At 45.6% G+C, this 23468-nt stretch overlaps 2 protein-coding genes, 1 long non-coding RNA gene and 1 other non-coding gene across 5 annotated transcripts; 1 reads left to right on the forward strand and 3 right to left on the reverse strand.

Annotated features, from left to right (window-relative positions):
* Positions 1–7654: 7654 nt before the first annotated feature.
* On the forward strand, positions 7655–10772 carry LOC125506214 (uncharacterized). Its single transcript, XR_007282605.2, has 3 exons — positions 7655–8173; positions 8595–9024; positions 9098–10772. It is a non-coding gene; the product is annotated as an uncharacterized LOC125506214 (long non-coding RNA).
* A 1313-nt stretch (positions 10773–12085) lies between these two features.
* On the reverse strand, positions 12086–12245 carry LOC125511938 (U1 spliceosomal RNA). Its single transcript, XR_015607112.1, has one exon. It is a non-coding gene; the product is annotated as a U1 spliceosomal RNA (small nuclear RNA).
* A 1806-nt stretch (positions 12246–14051) lies between these two features.
* On the reverse strand, positions 14052–17472 carry LOC125506215 (DNA-binding protein EMBP-1). 2 transcript variants are annotated; one of them, XM_048671077.2, is made up of 9 exons: positions 17147–17472; positions 16894–17007; positions 16674–16780; positions 16530–16587; positions 16377–16428; positions 15940–16175; positions 15416–15493; positions 14539–14664; positions 14052–14436 (listed from the first exon to the last, which is right to left on the reverse strand). In XM_048671077.2, the coding sequence occupies exons 1-9, from the start codon at positions 17318–17320 to the stop codon at positions 14314–14316; spliced, it is 1068 nt and encodes a 355-aa protein (XP_048527034.1). In that variant the 5' UTR covers positions 17321–17472; the 3' UTR covers positions 14052–14313. The 2 variants fall into 2 exon arrangements, with proteins under 2 accessions (XP_048527034.1, XP_048527033.1); XM_048671076.2 differs by having other exon boundaries at positions 16894–17010.
* A 189-nt stretch (positions 17473–17661) lies between these two features.
* On the reverse strand, positions 17662–18237 carry LOC147973392 (uncharacterized). Its single transcript, XM_087524668.1, has one exon. The coding sequence runs from the start codon at positions 18235–18237 to the stop codon at positions 17662–17664; it is 576 nt and encodes a 191-aa protein (XP_087380794.1).
* Positions 18238–23468: the final 5231 nt, after the last annotated feature.

Consider the following 23468-nt stretch of genomic DNA (forward strand, 5'->3'; position numbering starts at 1 on the left):
CTGGCTCGTTAAGTTACTTACCTTGAACATGATAATAAATATAACATGGTTGTAGTTGTTAGTAATTAATTTCACCCATGTAATAATCCATTTTCCTAAAGCTAAATGTTTTATCTTCCATATTGTTGGTGTGTGACAGGTTAAAATGGCATGGACGAGTACTCATTTATTCATGGAGCTAGCGCAGAGCATCCTTTTTCGATAGAGGGATTTGGTCATCAATCCTTGGCCTTGCTCCTGATTATGTATGGGAAGTGGGAGTGCTAATTAGGCATTGGATGTATACTTTGCCTATGAAGCTTAGTGGAACTGCTCAAATTTACCTCAAATATAGTTACAAGGTTACATTCTTCTTCACTTATATATGCTCTTTTTTATGCAATCTTGTTTCATTTATGGATTTGGTGTATCCTCAAGTATGTAAATCCACAAGGTATATAATTAGTACAGGATTAGGCACAAATTATTGAGAGCTGGTGCTGAACAATGCACTTGAACTTTGAGCGATCTGTCAGCCATTGTTCAAATCACATCTTTATGTGCTTAGGATTAGGAGGATATATATGAACCCAACTTCGACACAGGTTTTGCATTGGCTGCATAGGCCGCTGCCACGTTCATTAAGTTTGCTATCCATCTTACTCACATTGTTGGTTGTGGCTGTCATCATCATTATATTACAGGTTCTTCATTTCCTTCTGTTGTGCCACCCTGCATTCTTAACTATATGCTCTTTATGGAAATCATAGGTTAATGAAAAAGGCTATCTCATTGCAGGAGACATGTTCAGTTTTTTTTTGAAGGATAAACTCTTCATGCCCCAACTACAACAAGAGGAGATAGCTCAAGGTAAATAAAAACTCAAAAGATTCAACTTCTAGGTGTGTTCCACATGGGTGATACTAATTCAGGTAGAATTCCTCTAGGTGTATTTTCTATGTTTTGGTGTTTTGGAATAGTAGTATCTAGCACCGTGATAATACTGCATACTGATTATACCTCCTCTGATACTTATCTTTAGCTTTGTACATCAGATGATTCAACATTTTATTTTGTATTTAGGCAATTTAATAATTATAAGAGTAAAGCCTACAATTGCAGGCTTACAAACAGTTCATGAGGCTTCCTTTGATATTTATTTTTTGCACATATCTTTGAATCTATAGCAGTTCAGATGTTCTCGCCATGCTAGGCCAAGCAGACCAATGGCATTCTTAACAGTATAATAGAATGCTGAATGGGAATGTCATAGTTTAGTCTTATGCCTTAATTTATTTCTTCGTTTTTCATATCTGTATTGTGAACAATGTTGACCGGCACCATCACCTGCTACAGGAGCTTAATTTATTGGGAACTGCATGTCCGTATTGTTAAAATCTCTAATCCATTTTTCAGATGCACTTCTGGTATTGTTCTGCAATATGTTTACACATCCGGGACTGCTGTTGTTGTTGCTTGTGGTTGTCTCATGATCTTGGATGTTGGTGGCTGGTACCAGCTCAGGTGCTACTCTATTCTTGTCGCTTCCTTCATGCCTTTCTATGCGCACGCTCGATCTTTTTTCTTTTGTATGATGTTATCCTAGGATATTGTTGTTGGAACTGTTGTTATTGTTGCTACGGGTTGCTCATGAGCTTAGTTACTTTTTTAGGTTGCCCTGCTGGATGCCATTTTTAGGTTGTTGTGTACCTACGGATAGTTCGTTGTTCTGCTATACTATATTTAGTCGCACTTTGTTTACATGATTGCTGCTACATTCCGGAAACAATGGTCTGTTGGTTGCAGAATTATAGTGGCTAGCTGGGAAAACTAATTCATTTCTTGATCTTGATCAAAGATAACTGGATTATTGCCCTGCTTTATCCAGAAATATGAGACGAAGGGAGCCACCGGCGCTCTCAGCAATTAGCGCATTTTGGTCGTCGTATCAATTTGCTTGATGGGTTTCTAGGCGTCCGATCGAGCAGTGGAAGGACGTCGGCCGTCGGATCGAATCCCCCTCTCCTGTAGCATGGTTGATCCTGTTTGGCTCGTCCCGTCGATTACTCCTTCCGTTTGACTGGTTGTCGCTGACCTAGGGGGTCCCGGCGGGTGGGCCGCGCCCGTCAGCGAGCAGGTGTGCGGGTGCAGCCTGTGCGTCCAGTCGTGCGCGCGCCTGCGGTAAATATCTCGTGCCACCGCACGTAAATCTTGCCCCCCGCCGAGGGCTTTTTCGTCATTTCCTGTCCAGGCCGCGTGCGTGGTGGACGGTGGTTGGTTCCGTGCGGCTATGTGGTAGGGGAGGGCGGTTGGCTCGCTTCTTGTTCGCCCCCTTCGTTCCCTTCTCTCTGTCTCTCCCCCCTCCCCCCTCCCCCCCCCCCCAATCTGAATCTTCCTTGGCCGCTTGGTGCCATTGCCGTTCGTGCTTGTCGGTGGGATGGTGCAAGGCGCAACTCAGACGTGGTTCCTCACCGGTTGGACGGCGTTCAGGCGAAACCCCGGTGCCCACTGAGTACTGCCTTGGCTACAACCTCCCTCGGTGAGCTCCATCTTCCCCTGCTCTGCTTAGGCTATTGTATGGGGCATGGCCAGGCTATGATGATCAGTTATGGATGATATAGGCATGCTCTCGAGTAATCGAGGCACTTGTGGGTATTAATTTGGATCCTCCCTCGTTTCTTTGAACTGTTTTGATCACATTCTTATTTTAGTGGCTCTGTCCTTGGATGATCATTTCTGATGAGTGATAACCAAGGTAGTTTCACCCTCGTAAGAACATATTGATCTGGTGATCCATCCAGAAATAAGACCCGCGGCAAGTTCCCTGGCTCCTCGGATCTCAGGCACTTCTGGCCGTCGGATCGATTTCCTGATGCGATTCTGGCCGTCGGATCTCGATCCGGATTGATCTCGGCCGTTGGATCGAGCCCGAGCTCCTATAGCAATGAATAGTTACTCCCACGGTGAGATATCTCGTGGCACCGCGTTTGAATCACGTGCCCCGTCGGTCGGAAGCCATTCTTGCTAGGGCGATGATGATTAGCCATGGCTGAAATAAGTGTGCCTTTGAGCAATCGAGGCACCTGTGGGTATCAAATTGGATCCTTCCTTGTCTCTAGAATCCTTTTTGATCCTGTGATACTTATTGTTCTGTCCTTGGATAGTCATTCTTGTTGAGTGATAACCAGGGCAGCTCCACTGTATAAACAGATTGATCTGGCGATAGGAGATGATGGGGGTAGATTATATGATCGAGGAAAGGCGAATATAAGCCCACTATGCATGGAACCCTGAACCCTTTTTATTTGTATTTAAAGGTGTTGCTTATTTATGCTCCAGTGTCTATAGCCGTCTTATGTAAAGATTTCTTCTCTCTCATACCTTTGTTGCATATACGTTGTTCTTGATCTTTTATTGTTTGTTGTTGGTCCTTGATCTAATATTGTTAAGAGTAAGTTGCACTTTATTATTCTGGGATAAGCGATGGTTCGCAATGCTATTGGTTCTTCATGAGTTCAGAGGAGGATTTCTGATAGAGCAGTTTTAACATGGTCCCTCTTACCCCCTCTTTTCACATGAGAGGTAAGAGTATAAAATAGATCTTAGCCGTTGATCTCATCAATGAATGGCTTGATTGACTCTTACCTTCTTACCTCACATGTAAAAAAAGGAGGTAAGAGGGACCATGTTAAAATTTGCCTTTCTGATATGAGTCATGCCAGTAAGCTTTCTTGCAGGTACCCACACTTCTCTCTTCCTCCTGATTAGCCTAATCTCTTTTCTATACGTGTCTACAAGTTGTGTGTCTACAAGCTGTGAATTACATATGTAAGTGAAATGTAGGTGTTTGTAGCGCAATGCTTTAATCAGTAGGGTCTTTCCCATCTATGATCAAGGTCGATTGCGTCAGCTCTGTTGTGGCTTTCATGTATATGACAATGGAATGATGTTAAATTATGGTATCGAGGCTTATTTTTTAAGCATGCCTAGGGTTTTGTTCCTGTTTGTGTTGATCTGAACATGTGCTCTGTTCATGTAGAAGAACTCATATGAATCTGTCTTAGGGAAATAATTGAGTACATGTGATCAGTATGTTAGCCAAAACTGAACATTTGATCTATATTGAACTGAAAGGATTGTATATTTGATCTTTGTTTAACTGAAAAGATTGAACCCTTACTTTTTGATCTCTGTTTAAGTTTAAAAAATCAGCTGTTCCACAAACCTTCTATAGTTCAGAAACTGAATCTTTAGTTGTATTCTGTTTTAGTGCAGAAAATGAATTTTAGTGCACAAACTGAATTAGTAGAGAAACTGAAAAGACTGAACCTTTACTTTTGATCTCAGTTTAAGTTTAAAAATTCAGATGCTCCACAAACCTTCGATAGTTCAGATACCGGACATTCACATATACTCTGTTTTAGTGCAGAAAATGAATTAGAATAGGAACTGAAAAGACTGACCATTTACCGTTGATCTACGTGTAAGTTTAGAAGTTCAGCTATTCCACAAATATTCTTTAGTTTAGATACTGAATATTTAGATACACTCTGTTTTAGCATAGAAAATGAGTTTTCGCGCACAAACTGAATTAGCGCAGAAACCATTGCAAAACTGTTTTTTGATTTCTTTGCTTTCTTTAAGTGCGGGAATTTATTTATTTTCTCTCCGGAGGCGCAGCCGCCGCCCTGTGACCAGAAGCATTGGGGATCTCGAGAGGGAATTTTGCAGTTGTGGCCATTTTAAAAATAGACCTCTGTGAAATCTATGTACTCCTGATACTATTATATCATGCTACATTTCCTGTGATATATCAAATATTTATCCTTTGTCCTAAACAAGAGGCCTTACGTTTATACTGAGCAATACTAATTTGGTCAGTATATAATATTGCAATGCTTATAACCCTTTGGTCAGTGGCCCATCTGAATTGAGATGCATCATAGTTATCTTAATATTATTTGTTCTGTTTCTTACTCACTGATCCATCCCACACAACAAGTATTCTTCCTGAGAACTATGCTCAGATAGTTGAATATATTATTTTGTACTTAATTGTTGAAAGATGGATTTGTATTACTAATGCTGAGATGGGCATTACAATTTTCTTTCAAGGGAACAGACCAAACCAAACTGCGACTTTATTTGTAAATATTTGAAATTTATATTATGTTTCTTATGTGATCTCAGAGGACTTAATTTTTGTGTGGGGACCTCAAGCTACCTTTAGTGACTTACAAGCTATCAACCAACAACAGTTTTCCCTGCTTTTGGAGCCTGCTAAGCTATCAACAAACAAAGAGGTTGCCCGTTCTCTTGCTAATGAAATATGTATTTACTAGAATTTTTGTTATTATCAGAAGAGGGTTATATTTTTATGGGAGGCTGCATTTGTAATGGTTCGGTATTTCTAAAGGGGTACATTTCTTTGTAGGTACTATGCTGAGACTGAAGAGGATGCTAGCCAGCGGCCCATCTCTCTTGCCGTCACCGCTGAGCCGCCATGTCTCCTTCAGAGGCTTATTGTATTGCTACATGTTTATGCTTCTTATCCACTCACCCATTCTAGTGTAGGTTTGTGTTCTTGGATCTCTTTCCCTCCATTTCTTATTTTTGGTGAGCGGGTGAGCTAATTGGGCTATTTTCCTCTAGGTCTGCTGCGGCAATTGGATGCTTCAAAGGATTTTAATGGAGTTCATTGTAGCTGAGTCGTGAATCTCCAGCTTGCTTCCATGTCTTTTCTCACTAGAGACACCTCCTGCCGGCGACGGCAATGACTGCTACCCTGCTCCTCTCCCGGCAAAGGCATGTCTACCTCTCCTGTGAAGTTAAGGCCATCTTTGCCTCTTCCTTCAGTTTTTCCTCTGTTTTTTGTTACACGACTTTGTGGTGCTTAGTGTATATATCATTCCCCCCTGTCCATTGATTGAACAACTCTGCTACATGTGATTGCATTAGCAAACTCCATTTTTGTTTATGTAGAAAAACAAAGGAAACTCCATTTTTGCGTATGTGGAAAAAACAAAGGAAACTGCATTTTTGTGTAATTACAAACAAATGAAACTCCATTTTTGTGTAATTACAAACAAGAGACTTTTAGACGCCGAAGACTGTTGCCCTGATCCTAAGAGCCTACTGACATTTCACCAAATCTTGTTATAATTTTTTTATCAGCAGCAGATACTTTTAAATTTGTCTTTACAATTCCAAGTACACGACCATACTGATCCTTCTATTTTTGATGTAGCAGAACAAACGTTCGTAATTTATACACTTAGGCTCAGCTTCTCTATATTGATACGAAGGCCTGGAGCGTATTTCTTTTGTTTTCAACTCGAGGGGACCAGGTAGGACCATATAGACACAGTAAAAGGCCAGTTTCTTTGTTCCACGCTTTACAAAAACGAGCAAGGCTGATATAATATTTCTGGTTCCCTTCTACTGTGTGCAAACAGAACCTGGCGACGCAATAGCAGCTCAACTACTATTGTTATTAATCAGGATAAATGCTTCTGCCTGGCTGGCACACATGCTTAGGCACAACAGTCTGCCCCAGCACCGCAGGGCAAGGCGCGCTACAGGTCATTTATATAGCATCTCCTCATTTGTATATTATTCACATATAGCATCTCATTCCTTGGTTGATTGCTTACATGTATTCAACTTCTGGCTCTTTCGCTCCCAAGCTGGCCTCCCTCTCCTCGGTGCTCAGCGGGAGAAGCATGAGGTGATGCACCTTTGACCTCGTAGTGCTCGGCTCCAATTCATCAGGGAGGCCACCGGCAAGCATCAAGCTGCCCTTGGTGCTTCCTCGTCATCAAGGAGGAGGAGGTCGGGTAGCACCGTCCTCAAGGTACCTCCTCGCTGCTTTGACCCGCCTCTTTCGTGCACCTGTCCTTCCCTATTTATCTTACCGTCGTGGTTCTCGTGCCGCTGCCGATCCTAACCTAGGTTGCCGTCACTCCTCGGCGCTTCGCAGGACAGGCACAACCGTGACACCGCAGAGACGGGCGAGAATGTGGTGCTGCTCCTTCTTGTGGTGTATGCATCGGCGTGGCTTGCGGTAGTGATGCATATCTTCGTGGGCAATGCTATTTGAAGACCATTTTCAAGTGATTTAAAGGAGAAGATGTCCAGACTGTAAGGAGGTTGAAGATGACGATCAAAAGATTGACATATTAAGCGACTGCCAAGAAGCCAATAATGCTTGCCCCCTGCCATTAGTAATACCCTTGCTCTTCTTTTTGAAATCTTTCTTAACTATTGCAGATTGTGAGATCCCTATTTAAATACATCACTCAGCAGCTGGCCGGTACAGAGTAGCGTGGCAGGTATATGTGTTCTCAGCCACCTTATCAATTGTAGGCTTAGAATGATTTGCTTCGTCCAAGTGTTGTTCGTCAACAATTCCTTTGTTTGTCCATGTCAATTCTGATTTTAGAGGATACATATGTTTTGGTAGGAAGTGTATTGTTCTTATGTTTTTTCCTGGTATGTACTGACTGATGCAGTAACTGATGTTTCAGATTATGAAATCCCTATTTCATGAATCCTTGGAAATTGTCTTGTATGAATGCATATGCTGAATCTGGGTTCCTACTAACTCAACATTACTTGCTTGACCAAAACATTGGACCGGCACCCTCGCGTCAAGGCGTGATTCCGATCTAGTCCAGAAAAACGAATCCAGACGGAACATCTGGCTCCTCAGCGATTTGGGCCTCCGTCCGATCGAGTTGCTTGATGGAGTTCCGGCCGTCGGATCGAGCCGCTGGAAGACCTCGTCCGTCTGATCTAATCCCGTCCCCCTGTAGCATGGGTTGAATGAGGAGTTACCTCCCGGTCGTGCCACCGCACGTAAAACTGGGAGGCCGTCGATGGTCGTTTCACATGGGCGAAAAATAGCCAGTCATGGCATATGGGTGTGACCTAGCCGTCGCTCCTCTCCCACTCGCGCGTACCCCTCTCCTCTTCCCTCCGCCTCGCCTCTCTCCCCCCGTTCAAAACCTAGGCCCGCCCTCGCCGGCTGCCGCCGCCGCCGCTCGGCCAGGCCATCCTCCCGCTGTGAAGGAAGCGGCCAGAGAGGGAGGGCATCGCCGGGTGTGCGCGCCAGCCCCTCTCCACTGCTGATCCCCTTTTTTGCAGCTCAGTATGGTAGGGAACGGAGAGTACTGGGTGTGACATCCAGCCGCAGGTTGGTATTCTACCCCTCTGAGATGTAATCTTGTGTGCTGCAGTCTACCTTGAGGAGAGGGATTAGCAATTTTTTGTTTTCTTCTTGTGGAGGAGATTATCAGATTTAGCTAGGTTCCAAAGAAGAGATTTTTCTTTGTCTTTCTTGATTTGTTTGTACCTTGCTGCCAAGGAAGGCCTTGGATCTAGCTAAATATTTACAGAGCACATGTTTGTTGCCTTGCTTGGCTTGTTGGCCGGATTCTGCTCTATGTCTGTGTATGGGTAGAGGTGCTAGCTAAGATACATATGTATGCATATATGTGTGTGTTTTCTTTGCTTCGGCTGAAGATGTACTGATTTTGCCCCAAAAGGAGCCATGAATATTGCAACTTGCTTGATTCCCACTTGTGTTATTGTTAAGCATGGTTTCTTTTTTTCAGGAGCCTATGTGATGTGTACCTGTGTTGGTGCCTTGCCTTTACAGAGATCCATTATGTCTTCCTCTTGATAAGCACGACAAGCTTTTACTTGTACCATGAAACATGGAGCGGCTCGACGCGCCGGCCACGTGCGCCGACGAGCCGGCTGCTAGCAAGGTGAGCCCCCTTTGCTTGGATCTGTCTTTGATATATGCCATGTGATTTGTAGTTGAATAATCCTTTTAGCCATGTCGATGCTTGCTATGTAGTCCACTGTGCATCAAATTATTTAGATCCAATGAATAGCCGTTTTTACCCTGTCCATGCTTCCAAATCGAGGGTTGAGGGGCGCACCGGATCCAGGCGCAATGGCGCGTTGGTGAGCACGGAGGCGGCCATGGCCGAGCTCGAGGGTCTCGTTCCGCGATGGCTCCTACGTACGCGTGCCTGGGTGAGTCAGTTGTCATGGTTGATTTGCTTCGTTGCTTTAGGTTTGGTCAGGGTCTCACGTGAGATATTTGCAGGTTATCAAGAGCCACCGTTTGTACCGTTCGTCGAGGCTTCGACCATCTTGCTCGTTGCTACTGCGTCGAGAGGTTGGAAGGCTTCTGGTTGGTGAGCTCGTCTTTTTCCTTCCTATCTAGCAGACAAATGTATGTGATGCTTCAGTGGTTTCTTAGATGTGTTGGCTGCTCAGATCTGGCTAATGTTTTTTTGGATGCATTAGGTTCTCCTTGCTGGATATGGTAGGGTTTTTATGGATGGATTAGGGGATCTACTTGGATCCTTGGTATTTTGTTGCCGTGTGGCCTAGATTCCTGCGAGTTTTTTGTGCCTTTCTGAATTTATCAGCTGCTTATGGGTTTGGCGTGGACTGCTACCTTTCTGAATTTGTCAGCTGCTTATGGGTTTGGCGTGGACTGCTGTTGTTGGCTTGGTTTAAAATAGTCACGAGCCGACGACCGCATCTCACCTTGCTCGACGTCCACCGCAGACGACCGGTAGCCGTTGACCTACCTACTGCCTACCCGTCCGCCTCAAGTGCAAGGTATGTTCTTGCTCCTGCATTCAGTGGATTTGCTCATGTATTCAGCAGCGTAGTATTGTATTGTGATAAATTTGTATTTACAATGATTTTGCTGTTGTTGTATATAGCCTATTCAATGGACTTGCTGCTGTTGTAGTAGGGTATCCAATGATTTTGTAATGGATTTGCTGTTGTTACCTCTGAAAACAGTACAGTTTGCTGCTGTTTAAGTATGACTATCAAAATATTAGTGTCATGTGGCTGCGTTTCTTGCACCAGTGCTGCATCCGGGGCGTTACACTTAACAGCCGTCGAGGATCATTGTGTGCTGGCTTTGTCCATATTCTCATGGTATTTGACACTACAGGTGAGGTTGTACCGTAGACGATAAACGATGGACATTGCATGCTCCAACCTCTTGAGCGTTAGCGCACTTAGCTATGACTATGGCTCACTTATGTCTAGCAAGTCTTGCGTACAGGCAAGCCAGCCAGGAAGCTATTGTTTCCAGATGCCTCCTCTTCTTATTCGACTGACATGTAGCTTGCCTGTGAAACTTGGTTATTATTTTTCAACTTCCTCTAAGTTTTCCAGCTACACTTCTAACATAGTTAGACGATTTGGTCGTGTTGGCTTGCTCTTTAGCATGAAGATAACATACTACTATTTATCGTGGAGGCCACTGGCTAGACGACCACTCTCGCTTTGAGATCATGATGAAGAGATGTACTGCATCATAACTCACAAATTATGTTAGTCACCAACCATTCATGGGTTGCCGGTAAGTTAGGTATGACCTTACACAGGTCCATCTTATTAATGGTTGTGGATGACTGCACATGTATCATGTATGACTTTGAAATTGTATGTAGCATGCGAAATAATTGATGGAAATTGACTGTCGGAACAAACTCTTGTGGGAGGAAGGAATTACCTATTTTTAAGGAATAATGAGTGTATGGTGCCGTTTTATATCATGGTTCACCATATATAAAGGCTACTAGACTTCTCTAAACCACATAGAGCCTGCGTTTATCCACGACTTTCTACTATGTTTTTATGGGCTGCTAGCTGTTTTGTGGTCGTTTAGCGAATTCCTTGTGAAAAGTTTGTTGCAATCATAAACTGTAGGTGCTAGAGCAAGAGAGGCATTATAGGCTGGCATAACTGTCACTGTATTTATCATTAAAATTTGTGTCCGCTTGGTGTTCTTCGCAAAAAAAATAAATCGTCAACTTGCTTTGTACTAATGTAGAACGCTTTGGTGCAGTAGCCCACAACACTTGGTCGTATCTGCTCCACGAGTGACAAGTTTCAACTTCTAGGCTGCTTTGATCTAATCTCTGTCTGCTCTGCACACTTCAGCATGTGCTTTGTCTTAAAATGAATAGTACGTACTAGAACAGAATCGCGCAAAAGGAACACCAAGACTGTTGATTCAGTCTGTTGGGGCAGTTGCAATGGGTAATCAGCCCTGCTTGTACATTGATTTAATCTGCTCAGGGGACTGAAACATATCCCACGATTCATGTGGACGCGTAATGTAGTGCAGATAGTTCATCTTGGTCATTTTGCAGTCTTGTTGTGCCACACTTGTATCAGAAGTTCAGAACCCTCCTGTGTTGTGTACCTTCAGTTCCATGAATGGCCTCTTCTTTTCTCATGTTGAAAGAACGCACTGCCTGAACATATGAGAGGCTGGAGCCAGCGTGCAGTTCAGCATGCATGGAAAATGTTGTTCATCTTTATTTAAGCCAGCTCTACCAGTCTGGTTCCGAAAAATTGCTCTTCCAGCAGAGAACTGAACAGGAAAGTGGCCTTTTTGCAGCATGTGCCGTAGATGTTCACGGCGGGCAGGAGCTCTGAAGTTGTTGCAGGTAGTTCCATCCTCTAGTGTTTAGAGCTTAGTTAGAGACGGTGTTTGATTCCTTGCTGGTTATTCTTATTTTGCTGGAAGCCTTGTCGATGTGTGAGCAAGGGATTCTCCTACTGGACGGGCGCATATGGTTTGGTTATAGTTTGCAGTGTTGTTTTTTCAGTTCACCGCAACTTAGTTTCAGGGAAGGTCAGATCATATATGACGGCTCCCTCTGGTTGTGCAACAAATGAAACATACCAGACAAGGATTGGATTGCAAAAACAGACCGCATGTGCAAGCCAGGCCAGGGACCAAAACTTAATTTAAAAGAATTGGCAGGGGCTGCGCGAACGCATATCTACTCTATCACAAATTATGACGTTCATTCTCCCACTTGGGGAGACGATGGACCAACGCACCCACCATTACTGAAATATTGCTCAAAGAAACTTGGATCAGAAGTGCAGAACACTCCCTCCATTACTGAAATATTTTTCCAAAAAAGATGAACCACACCAGGAACTGTATGTGCCAGAGACCAGATGACCCAGCCAAGGGACTGTATTGTAAAACCGGGCTTCTTTAGCAACCAAGGCCAGGGACAAAGATTTAATTTAAAAGAATTGGCAGGGGCCGCGCGAACGCGTACCCCCTCTACCACAAATTATGACGTTCATTCTCCCACTTGGGGAGATGATGGGCCAACGCACCCACCAAGTGCAATGTGGGCCATTGACCCAGGCCACGGGCCTTCTTGATCGCCCGTCGACCCCGTCCAGGTAAGTAAGGAGGATGCAGCACCTCGCCCTCCTCTTATAGCCTGCTCTCCCTCTCGATTCCCCTCGGCTAGGCGAGGTGGTACTAAAAACCGAAGCACGCAACGGCAGCGGGCGTGAAGGGGAGTCACGGGAGGCGCGCGGTCTGGGGAGGTTCGTTCCAGCGGGCTCGCGTTTGACCTGTATGGGCCTGAAGATAGGCGTGTGGGCTTGAAGAGCCGTAGCAGCTTTTGTGCCATTGCCCTCAAAAAATAAATATGCTAGGATTCTTCTCGTGCAGTTTGTTGCTCTCTCCTGAGAAAAATATTGAACCCATGGAAATTATTTCACTGTAATAAGAGATGACATAATGGCAATTCTAAAAAAACTCAGGGCAACTATGAAATAAGCTCATTGCAATTTCATCTTTTTACTTAATATACTTTCTCTCCTTTTTCTTTTGTTGTGCGGAATTTATTTATTTGCAACGAGGCAAAAGACTTGTCATTTCATTGATTAATGAGAGAGTTAAAATTGCTCTGTTAATTTGTAAAGAAACAAGGCTAAAACCGACATAATCCAAACCATAGAAAATGAGCACCATCGGCCAACCTGGCCGCCGACATGGATCATATATAGCTATAAAGAAGAAAAGACATCCATCAAGGGGCCGCAAGCATCATAGTTATCATTGGTTGCCTCTGAACAAGGGACTCCGACTTCACTGAACAACCCCATCGACAAAGCTAGTGTGCAAACAGCTGCATAGAAAGGCAACATATGCCAACAGTGGGCCACACGCGCCAACGAACAACATCTCCGACTTTGAGGACGATCGCGAGGGGAAAACGCGGGGCTTGCGCGGACCAAGTGCTCCGCAAACAGCCACCGAGTGTGTATCATTGTCACCACACGAACATAACTCACCACAGCTCTGATTCCACAACAAACCAAGCAAAACCACAGAAGAGCACATCAGACACGCCAGAAAAAGAACCAACTAGTAGAACCCGATCCGCGACCCCAACATAAGATAGATTTTTAGTTGTTATTGGTAGTTTAGATTCATTCCGATGATTTTCTTAATATAGCTAAGCTCAAAGTAATTATATTGGGAACCATGTGTATAGTACGAGTAGCCACGCATCGACATTGCCAAGACAAAAGATATCCCAATCTATTTTAACACAAATATGGATAAGAAAATGGATATATTCGTGTCCAAATAAAATTACATGAGCTAATTAACCAATTTTAGCCCCAGTATGCCAATTATCGAACATAAAAGCCTAATGAGTTGTCAATTTCAAATTTTACATGATTAAACTTACAGTAATTATTATGCATCATAGTAGTGTGTTTTTATGAACATATCTATCGTTGACTTATTATACGTTGCAAGTTGATTATTTTGTGTCACATATCTGTTGACTTATTTCTTTTAACTAACATGTTGCTATTATTTGTGTCTGTTCCAAATTCAGCAAACATCTGATATGTTCGTTCCGAATTGAGCAAACATCTGATGTGTATCCTTATTCTAGTAAACCCAATCCACATTTGTATTCGACAATATCCATATTCGCGTTTGCATTTGTTTTGAAAGTATGAAAATAGAAACGGTAAGTGCACTGTCCGATCCGTTTCAGCCCCTACCTCCATGTCCCAGCCGAGCGGGGAGATACCCTCGCCAGGTACCAAAGAAAGTTTTACCAGTTTTGCAATCCAATCTATTGCACTTTTAGCATGTACTAAACCACTAATGAAGCAGAGCTTCCCTAGATGATACTGAACACAGTATCACTACCACACCAGCAAGAGCTCTTCTCCCGTCCGGATGTCACTTCTTGTACTACACCAAAATATAACAAGAAATATAGTAATCTATCATACATTTATGTACACCATGTTTTACAAACAACTCATTGGCCAGCCATGACTAAGACCAAAAACCAAGTATGATTATGGAGCTTCAAAAGGGGGGTGAAACCCTATCGGGCGATGGCAGGGTTAGATAATAGGGAACTCCACCAATCTTCTTGACTTCTACTTACTGGTTGGCACTCGATCCAACCCCTCGCTGTTGCTGTTGAGCTTTTCTTATGAAGCTTTGCCGTGTCCTCCCTGATGCGGCTCGGGCGCTTCGACCTGGATGCTCAAGGTAGTCACAACGCTAGGGCCCTCTGACTGCTGCATTTTATCATCGTGACTTAGTATTTTACCCTGCATTAATCAGAAAACCACTGGTTACAGTCAGCAGTAAGATTGAGTTATGAAAATAACTTTGCCATCAAGGGCATGGACAGAGAGGGGTGTGGCATTCACCATCAGCTGTTTATTTTCTGTTTCCATGGTTTTGCAGTCCTTCTTAAGCTGGTCGAGTTCTGATCTGAGCGTGCCATTCGCTGCGGTCAGCTCACTTACCTTCTGGGCTAACTCTTCGCATTCTTGCTAGGTAGCATAAGAAGAAATCGAGATCAATTAGTATACTGTTTCAACGGTGAAATTTTATATCATCAAATAATCTTAAGTTAATTCATTTGCTGGCCTAGAAAATCGATACAGTGTTGTCTTACTTGCCTAAACTGGATATGTTTCGCTGTTCAGCTGAGTTCAGAATGTTAGATATATTACCCCCAAAAGATAATTTTAGCAACATGCAGGTAATAGGTCATAGGGACACTTGACTAAACATCCCTACTGTAATCAAGTCCAGTTAAAACAAATCAAGTATATTAGGCAGCATTGCTCAAGAAGCAGTAGAAAGTATATTCTAATTAAACTTCTAGAAGCCTGCGATGATCCCAGTTAACCAAAACTTTTAGTGATTGCATACTTCCCTACAAAGCCAACACTTAAATTTCTGAAACAATAAAGACTGGGTAATCCCATTTTAGCAATAAAAGCGAGAGAAATGCTTCCAAGATGACCAGGCCATCAGGCCAGCGGTGATTGTTTCAGACATTATGTCCAGCATAACCTATCTGGAGCATTCTCATGCGGAGAGATCCTTGTGCGGACCTAACTTAACAGTCAAACGTCCATAGTGTTGAACGTAAATTTTGTACCTATCATTTCTCTACTTCTAGTGCCACACACTCACCAGGAAATAAACAAGTGCAGGAAAGTACAAAACATTGTGTGAAGTATTTTTTTTTTCACATTCCCACTTGAGATTTTTCGTCTTTAGTACTGAGTGTACCTGTTTGCGTAATCTTGATCTCCTTGCAGACTCTCTGTTGGATTGTTTCCTTCTCTCCCTCTTCAGTTCCCGTTCATCCTACAAAAACAAAGATAAATCTTGCAGAACATTGCAAAAATTCACTCGCAGAGACATCCGGGTGGTCACGAGTGACCAGTAACTATAGATTCATATTTAATAACCAATGGTATTTGCGGGCATAAAATTTCTGACTTAGGTGCTGCTTCGGTAATATATACGTATTAGAGATTGATTGCTCGTCACGGCCTCAAGAGTATGGTTGTTATAATCATATAAGATGCAATCTGAAAGACATTTACATGCTATTTGTCACCACACTTTTATAAAAGAGGGCTAAAGTTCGCAAGTAAATGCACTATTCAATTTCCAAAATGAGAGGAAAACTACTGGTCATTCATGACAATTACCAATTTATCACGCTCTCAAAAATCATAACAGTGCAGAGGCTGGAAGTCTAGGAGAAACTTCCTTTGAAGAAACGAATTCATAAAGGAAAACTATACCATCTGAGACAGCGAAGCGTTACTCTGGGAAGAAGCTGCGGCGTTCACCTCCCCCTGCACCAAGGAGGATGGAGAAGCGCTCAAGGGATCCATCCCAATATTCAAGTTTGGTGCAGCACTGGTGAGTGCCGCCCTCCCAGGCGCCAAAACCAACAGTTTGGATGCAGACCTCTCCTTGTCTTCCAATGGCGGCTCGGTTACAGCATTCTGCACTGTGGCAGCCTGAGATGGTTCACCTGAAAATGCCAATTGTCATTCTCACATACTACCAACATAGACAAACTACTCCTTGCAGCACTCTCTTAGGGTGCAATGACACAAATCCAAGCCCACTTCTTCCTTTGTATGAAGTGTAACTGGTCCAGTCATCGTCTTTTCAAACTAACCCATCATACCTTGTATCCAAGAATTATGGTTTGTGATAACTGATAACCCACCTTCTGTTTTCGCAGCGCCGGACTTTCTCCTCTTGGCGGATGATGATGAGCCCTGGACAGATTACATAAGCACATGTGAAATTGTGGATCAACCAAAACTAACAATCAAAGATTGCTAGAAAAGCATAATTCAGACAATGCCAAACGAGGCACCTTCTGATTGGCGCCGGCGTCTCCCTTCTCCGATGACCCCTGGCTCCCGGCATCGCCACTGTGCAAGCCATATCAGTTCAGTCCACCCGGCCAACAGACAAAGAAGAACACAAATGCGAGCACAGATTAGAAACCACGCCGTACCTCCCGGAGCTGGAATTGATCTCGCCGGAAGGGACACGCCGTGTCTTCCCCACCCTCTTCCCTTTCCCCGCCGCCGACGCAGACTCGCCGGCCATGTAAGGCACCCCCTGCACAGAGCAGAACGCGGCAGACAATTAATTTCGCACACGGCCGCACAACCACGTACGGTCAGGTCCAATTTCGCCAGAAAATAAACGAGGGAGAGGAGCTCGGCATTTACCGCGGCCATGGAGGCGTGCGCGTGCGCGTAGTACGCCGCCGCGGGGTGGTGGTACATGGGGAACGGCACCGGCGCGCCGTACGCCGCCCCCGGCCCGGCCGCCACCAGGCCGTGCTGCTGCGCCCCGCCGCGAAAGAGGAAAAAAACTGATCAGAACTCAAAGCCCCGCCACCAACAAGGCAACAACGCCACCCCGCCGCCGCGGGTCTGCGGCCCGGGAGCGGCTCTAGGAGAGGAGGATCGCGTCGCGTACCTGGGCCTGCGGCGGCAGCGGCCACGCGGCGTAGGGGTGCCCGGCGGCGGAGGCGGCGGCCGCGTAGTAGGCGTGCATCGAGGCGGCCCACTCCGCGTGCGCCTGCGCGGGGGTCCCGCCCCCGGCGGCCGGCGGCCGGTCGTCGCCGGACGTCGCGGAGGAGGAGGACGCCATGGCGCGCGTGAGGGTTCGATCTGCGGAGCGCTGCGGCCGCGGGGCGGGGTGGAGGGGGAGGATACCGCGCGGGCGGGAGCGAGGGGAGGCGGGGGGCGGTGGCTCGCCGGCTCGCCGCTTGGCTCGGGTACTGGTCCCTTTCTGGTCGCTTCGGGCGGGGCGGTGAGGTGGCCAGAGGGACGACGCGTGAGCGGGGGCGGCGCAGGGTGTCCACGTGTCGGCGGAGGTGGCACGCGGTTGGCGGTGGCCCAGTTCAAGTCCGGTTCAAATTTTCGTCCGACTGCGACGGTTCACAAGAACTTGGCTACCAATTTTTTTTTAAAACCTCCACTCTCCGGATTTTATTCATTCAGCGGTAGCAAATCCGAGTGCACAACGCAACTCAGAAAGCCAGGGATTACATTAGAGTATGTAGCAACATTCTCTACAACTAAAGCTTCTTTAGCACAAATATGAGCAACAGAGTTAACTAGACGGCTAGCATAACGAAGCTGAAATCCCTGGAAAAACGGCAACTCCTCCTGCATCTCTTGGAAGATATGGAATCCCTTCGATTTGCCTCTCAGCCTACCTTCCCATAGCTGAACAACATTGAGGCAATCTATCTCGACTATCACATTCTGATAGTTCTTCTCCCTCGCAAGCAAAGTAGCATCTCTGCAAGCCAAAATCTCCAGTGTCAGGGGATCAACCACCCCTTGGTAGCCAGTGCACCGCGACACTAGTAGTATGCCTTCGCTGTTACGAGCAACTACGCCGGTGCCACCTTTTGCACTAGCCGTGTCGACTGCACCGTCGACATTCATCTTGACAACCCCGGTCATCGGCGCCTCCCATCGCTGCTGCTCATTTACAGCAGGTGTATGTGTCTTGGGGGGAAGCTCCAGCGTCCCCACAATTTCAGCAATAATCTCCATGGACCGCTTTGGTTGATATCTTTCTTCATGATGAGTGAACCTGTTCCGGCTGCTCCAAATAGCCCACATCACCGTAATGCCAATAGCTGCATCTTTCTTTGGCACCCAGCTAGCATCGAGCAAGTCAGTAGCCCAAGTGTGTGGATGGAGTCGGGGCATCTTTATAGCAAATACAGTTTGTGCCTCCATCCAAAATAACTTGGCATGATCACATGTTATCAAACAGTGATGGTGAAAATGCGTTATATCGACTAGAGGGGGGTGAATAGGCGATTTTTATGAAAGTCTTCAAAACGTGGAAGTTATGAAGACAAATGATAGAAATAAACCTATTACCCTCTGCAGCGGAAGGTAGACTACACTAGGCAAGCCATAGTCAAGTATTCAATAGAGTGATAGCACAATGACTAATAGCAGTAATGTAGTAAGGATCAGGTAGGAAGATATTATGAAGCCAAACCGAACACGCAGTTACTCGGTGAAGATAAAAGATAGTGCAATCATACAATGACTTCACAAGGAGTAACAGTACGTAAAGAGAAAGGAAGGATGAAACCAGTGACTCGTTGAAGACAATGATGTGTTGGACCAGTTCCAGTTGCTGTGACAACTGTACGTCTGGTTAGGGCGGCTAGGTATTTAAACCTGAGGACACACAGTCCCGGACACCCAGTCCTGAACACGCAGCTCGGGACACCCAGTCCTCACCGTATTCTCCTTGAGCTAAGGTCACACAGACCTTGCCCAATCACTCTGGTAAGTCTTCAAGGTAGACTCCCAAACCTTCACAGACTTCGTTCACCGGCAATCCACAATGTCTCTTGGATGCTCAGAACGCGACGCCTAACCGGCTGGAGGATTCACAGTCCTCAAATATAATAAGTCTTCAGATCACACAGACAAGAAGACTTAAGTGATGCCTAATTCTCTTTGGCTTTGGGTGGTTAGGGCTTTATCCTCGCTAGGAATTCTCTCTCAAATGCTTCGAGGTGGGTTGCTCTCAAACGACAAAAGCCGTACACTAACTCTGAGCAGCCAACCGTTTATGGTTGTAGGGGGTGGGCTATTTATAGCCACTAGGCAACCCGGCCTGATTTGTCCGAAATGACCCTGGGTCACTAAGGAACTGACACGTGTTCCAACGGTCAGATTTCAAACTCACACGACAACTTTACTTGGGCTACAAGCAAAGCTGACTTGTCCGACTCTGGACAAGATTCGCTCTCATAGTCTTCACTCGAAGACATAGGTTTTGTTTAAGCATCACTTCAGTCATTCTGAATGGTTCTCTTGGACCCCACTTAACAGTACGGTGGTTCCTATGACTCAACAAGGAAGAGGAAAAAGAGCTACGAAAGATCTAAGTCTTCGAGCTCCACAGGCTTCATGCGATGTCTTCTCTTGTCATAGTCTTCAATGTGAATATCTTCATATACCACCTTTGACATCAATGTCTTGATACATTTTTAGGGGTCATCTCTGGTAAGAAAACCGAATCAATGAGGGACTTATACCTGTGTTATCCTGCAATTCTCACAAACACATTAGTCCCTCAACTAGGTTTGTCGTCAATACTCCAGAACCAACTAGGGGTGGCACTAGATGCACTTACAATCTCCCCCTTTTTGGTGATTGATGACAAATTAGTTAAAGTTTTCAACAGGGAATATAATATGTGAAATTGTAAAGGATAAGGAATTGTCTTCATAAGTTGCAAGGGCTCCCCCTGAAGATGTGCATATAAGTAATTTGCTTTTGGAATGCAAATGCACATGGCAGGTTGTGCTTGTGGAGATCCTCTTCAACTTATGATGACAATCCACTATGCATGTGAAGGGATGTGAAGATAATGACATGCATAATGGAAAATGAACGTCTGCAAAATGATCTAAGTGCGGAATTTATCGTCGCACATGCGGAATTTATCATCGCATCACAAAATGGCAAATAGGTAGCAGACGACCATCGAGTTTAAGTGTTACAACTCAAAGAACCAAATGTATCAAAACGAGAGTTGTAAACACGAAGCAAAATATAAAGCACCCGCCCATATAGACCCGCTTGAAGACTATCAAACTCATATGCTTCTCCCCCTTTTGTCAGTAAGGACCAAAAAGGTTTGAAGACATAGAGCATCTACTCGTTCCCATGAAGAGTAGGTGAAGCAGCAGGGTCGTTGCTGGTGTTTGGTGGTGCAGAAGAGCTTGGAGCAGAGTCGAAGCGTGCTGAAGGAGGTGGCGGTGAAGTAGCATCGTCTTCATCCTCAATCACTCTGGCATTCACAGTTGCAGCAGAGGAAGAGAACTCAGAGTCTTCAAGAGATGGAGTTCGTCGCAGCACTGCCCTTCGAGGAGGTGTGGAGTCAAACTTGAAGTGCTCAGAGAAGCCATCCTCTTGAAGATCATCTTCAGAACACATCAGCGTCAGCCCTTTCCATGTGCGGCGAGAGGTTTCATGGGCAACAAAAGCATTCTTGGTGGCAAGATTGTGAATGCGATTGACATCCACCAAGAGGCTTTGCATTTGACGCTTCAGCCAGTCATGATGCCTATCCTGTTTCTGATGAAGAGCCACAAGAAGCTCTCGGTCATTGAGAACACGAGTGCACTTCTTGGGTCGTGGAGCAGTTGTACTGTTAGTGGCTTCAGTGAGAGCAGGATGCGGTGCACGTGTAGTGCCAGCCAAAGGAGACACACGAGCGACTGCTTCAACTCCTTCAATGTTCTGAGAAAAATTCTGATGCTCTACATTCTGAAGACTTAGAGGTTCCTTGGCAGGCTCAGGATAGATGGCTTCAATAGACATATCCACATCAGGCAGAAAAATCCGATGATTGCGAGCAGATGGCTGAGATGAGATAGTGGAGTGAAGTTTGATCAGCCGCATGACCCATGGGGCGTAGAACTTCAAGCCAAACAGATCAGAGCCTGATGCAGCAAGTTGGCGAATGAAGAAGTCATGTGCATTGAAGCATTTTCCATGAAAAATATAGAAGACCAAAGTCTTCGTTGCACCTTCCAGCTTGGCATATGGAGAGTGCCCTTTGATGGGCCAGAGAGTTCGCCTTATGATGTGATAAATAGTCCTTGGCAGATATTCTAGGTCTTCAACAAAGAACTCTTTGGGATATGCAGCATCTTGGGGTAATGGCTTCATCATACTGAGCATCTGACTCATGTTAGGTTCAGGCCTCTGAAAGATGCTCTCCACAGCTTCACTGTGAAGTTGACAGCCAGATTCGTAGAGATCGCCGGGAGTGGGCAGACCAGTGAGCTCAATGATGTCAAAGGCTTTGGCTTCGTGATGAACGTTTCCTGTCATCCACTCCAGGACCCAAGTCTTCGGGTCTCTGTTATACCCGCGGATGTGAAGTGTGGCATAAAATTGGAGCAGCAACTCTTCATTCCAATGCTCTTGGTCAGTGACGAATGGCAGCAATCCAACTTCTTTGAAGCAATTCAGAGCTTCTTCCAGATAGGGCAGACCAGCTATTGCTTCAATGTCAAGACGCTTGTGTGGGAAGATGCGACCTTGATTGTAGAGAATGCAAGAGTAATAGCTTCGCCGCGGATAGCTCCAGAACCGATCAGATGATATTCTTTCCCTTGAGTAGGGGTTCCTGGAGCTATTGAAGAATGTGTTGTCTGCTCTGAAGCCATTGATATTGAAGGATCCAGGTGCTGATGCAGGACCTGGGAACCTGGGCAATCTTGGGATTGGCTTCTGTACCTGAGGCATGTGCTCAACATGATAGTCGAACTGAGGACTGGCAGCAGGCGCAGGAACAGAAGCAGTGGGATCAGTGGCTTCGCTGACTTCTGATGCTTTTTTTGGGGAGGGCTCCACATTAGTTTCAGCCATGACAGCGTCAGTGGCTTCATTGGTGTTGGTGGTGGCAGCCTCAAGATTTTCAACCTCCACTAGACGAGCTGGAGGGTCGGTCACAATCACGTTCTCCTCGAGAACCGCTTCTTGGTGGGACAGGGGAGTAGCAGCTTGTGGGACTTCTTCTTCATCGGCTGATGCAGCCGGAATGTCTTCAGCAGTTTCAGCTTCAGACGCAGAGACTGGAGGCCTTGGTCCTTTGCGAAGCCTGCGCAACGCAGGCGACGCCTGTGTAGTTGGAGTTGGCTGGGCCTCAAAGTCTTCTTCCTCTTGTGGGCGATCAACCCATGAAGCATCCTGAGCAATTGGCGTCAGAGGACGACCAGTGCTGATGAGTTCGTTGTGCTCGAGCTGAGGAAGGACTGCACCATCTTCTACATGGTCATGGTGACCAATGTCTTCAGCAGCGATGGGGTCAGCTGCTGAAAAGTCTTCAGCTTCATGAGCCTCTATGAAAGCAGGCTCATGGATTGTCAGTTGGCGTTCAGCGTCAGGACGAACCATGGAAATGGGTTCAACAATCAAAGGCTCTGTGGGAGCAGCCCGTTCTTTCTTCGTCTTCCTCTTCTTCTTGGAGGGGGCAGTAGGAGAGGCTTCAGGATATTTCCTCTTCCGGGCTTCAGCCTCAGCAGTCCTCGTCTTCTTCAGCTCTGAAGCAGTTGACCGGCTTTTTGGCTTCGAACCAGTTATTCTAGTTGGGAAGACAATGGGATCTGCTTCCTGCCTTGGTGCGTCGGGTTCAGCCGTAGCGGGCTTCTTCTTCTTCTTTGCAGCTATTCTGGGGTCGATGCCAGGACGCCCAAGGGCCTTGCGCTTCTCAGCCTCATTGTAGGCTTGCACACATCTATCAGTCAGAACCTTCATGCGCTCACGAAAACCCTGAGCTTCTGCACGTTTCTTGAGAAAGGCTTCCTTGAGCTCGTGCAGCATAATCTTGAAGTTCTTCACCTCTTGCACGCTGAGCTTGGCCATATGCTTCTTGAACTGAGCCTTTTCATAGTCAATCTTTTGCTTCAGTTCGACGATGCGCTGAGCGAGAGCTAGCTCTGAAGCAATGGCGCCATGGAAGGCGACACTGAGGCCAATGGGTAGCTGCAGATCTTCGAAGCTGATGTTTGGCGTGTCAAACCACTCATCAATGAATTTGTGGATGATTGTCACGTCAAAGAGAGGCAGATCATTGAAGATTTCTGCTTCTTCTTTGCTCTTGATGAGTTTCTCAAGAGCGTCATCTGCAAGATCTTCATCACCTGACAGATCAATGGCATCATTGCGCAGAATGGCAGCAGCTGTTAGCTTTTGGCCGGTGTGTGGCAGAGGCATCTTGACCGTCTGGGGCTTGGAGA

The sequence above is a fragment of the Triticum urartu genome, chromosome 5A (genome assembly GCF_056163025.1).
Source record: "Triticum urartu cultivar PI428250 chromosome 5A, HENAU_Tu73, whole genome shotgun sequence".
NCBI lineage: Eukaryota > Viridiplantae > Streptophyta > Magnoliopsida > Poales > Poaceae > Triticum > Triticum urartu.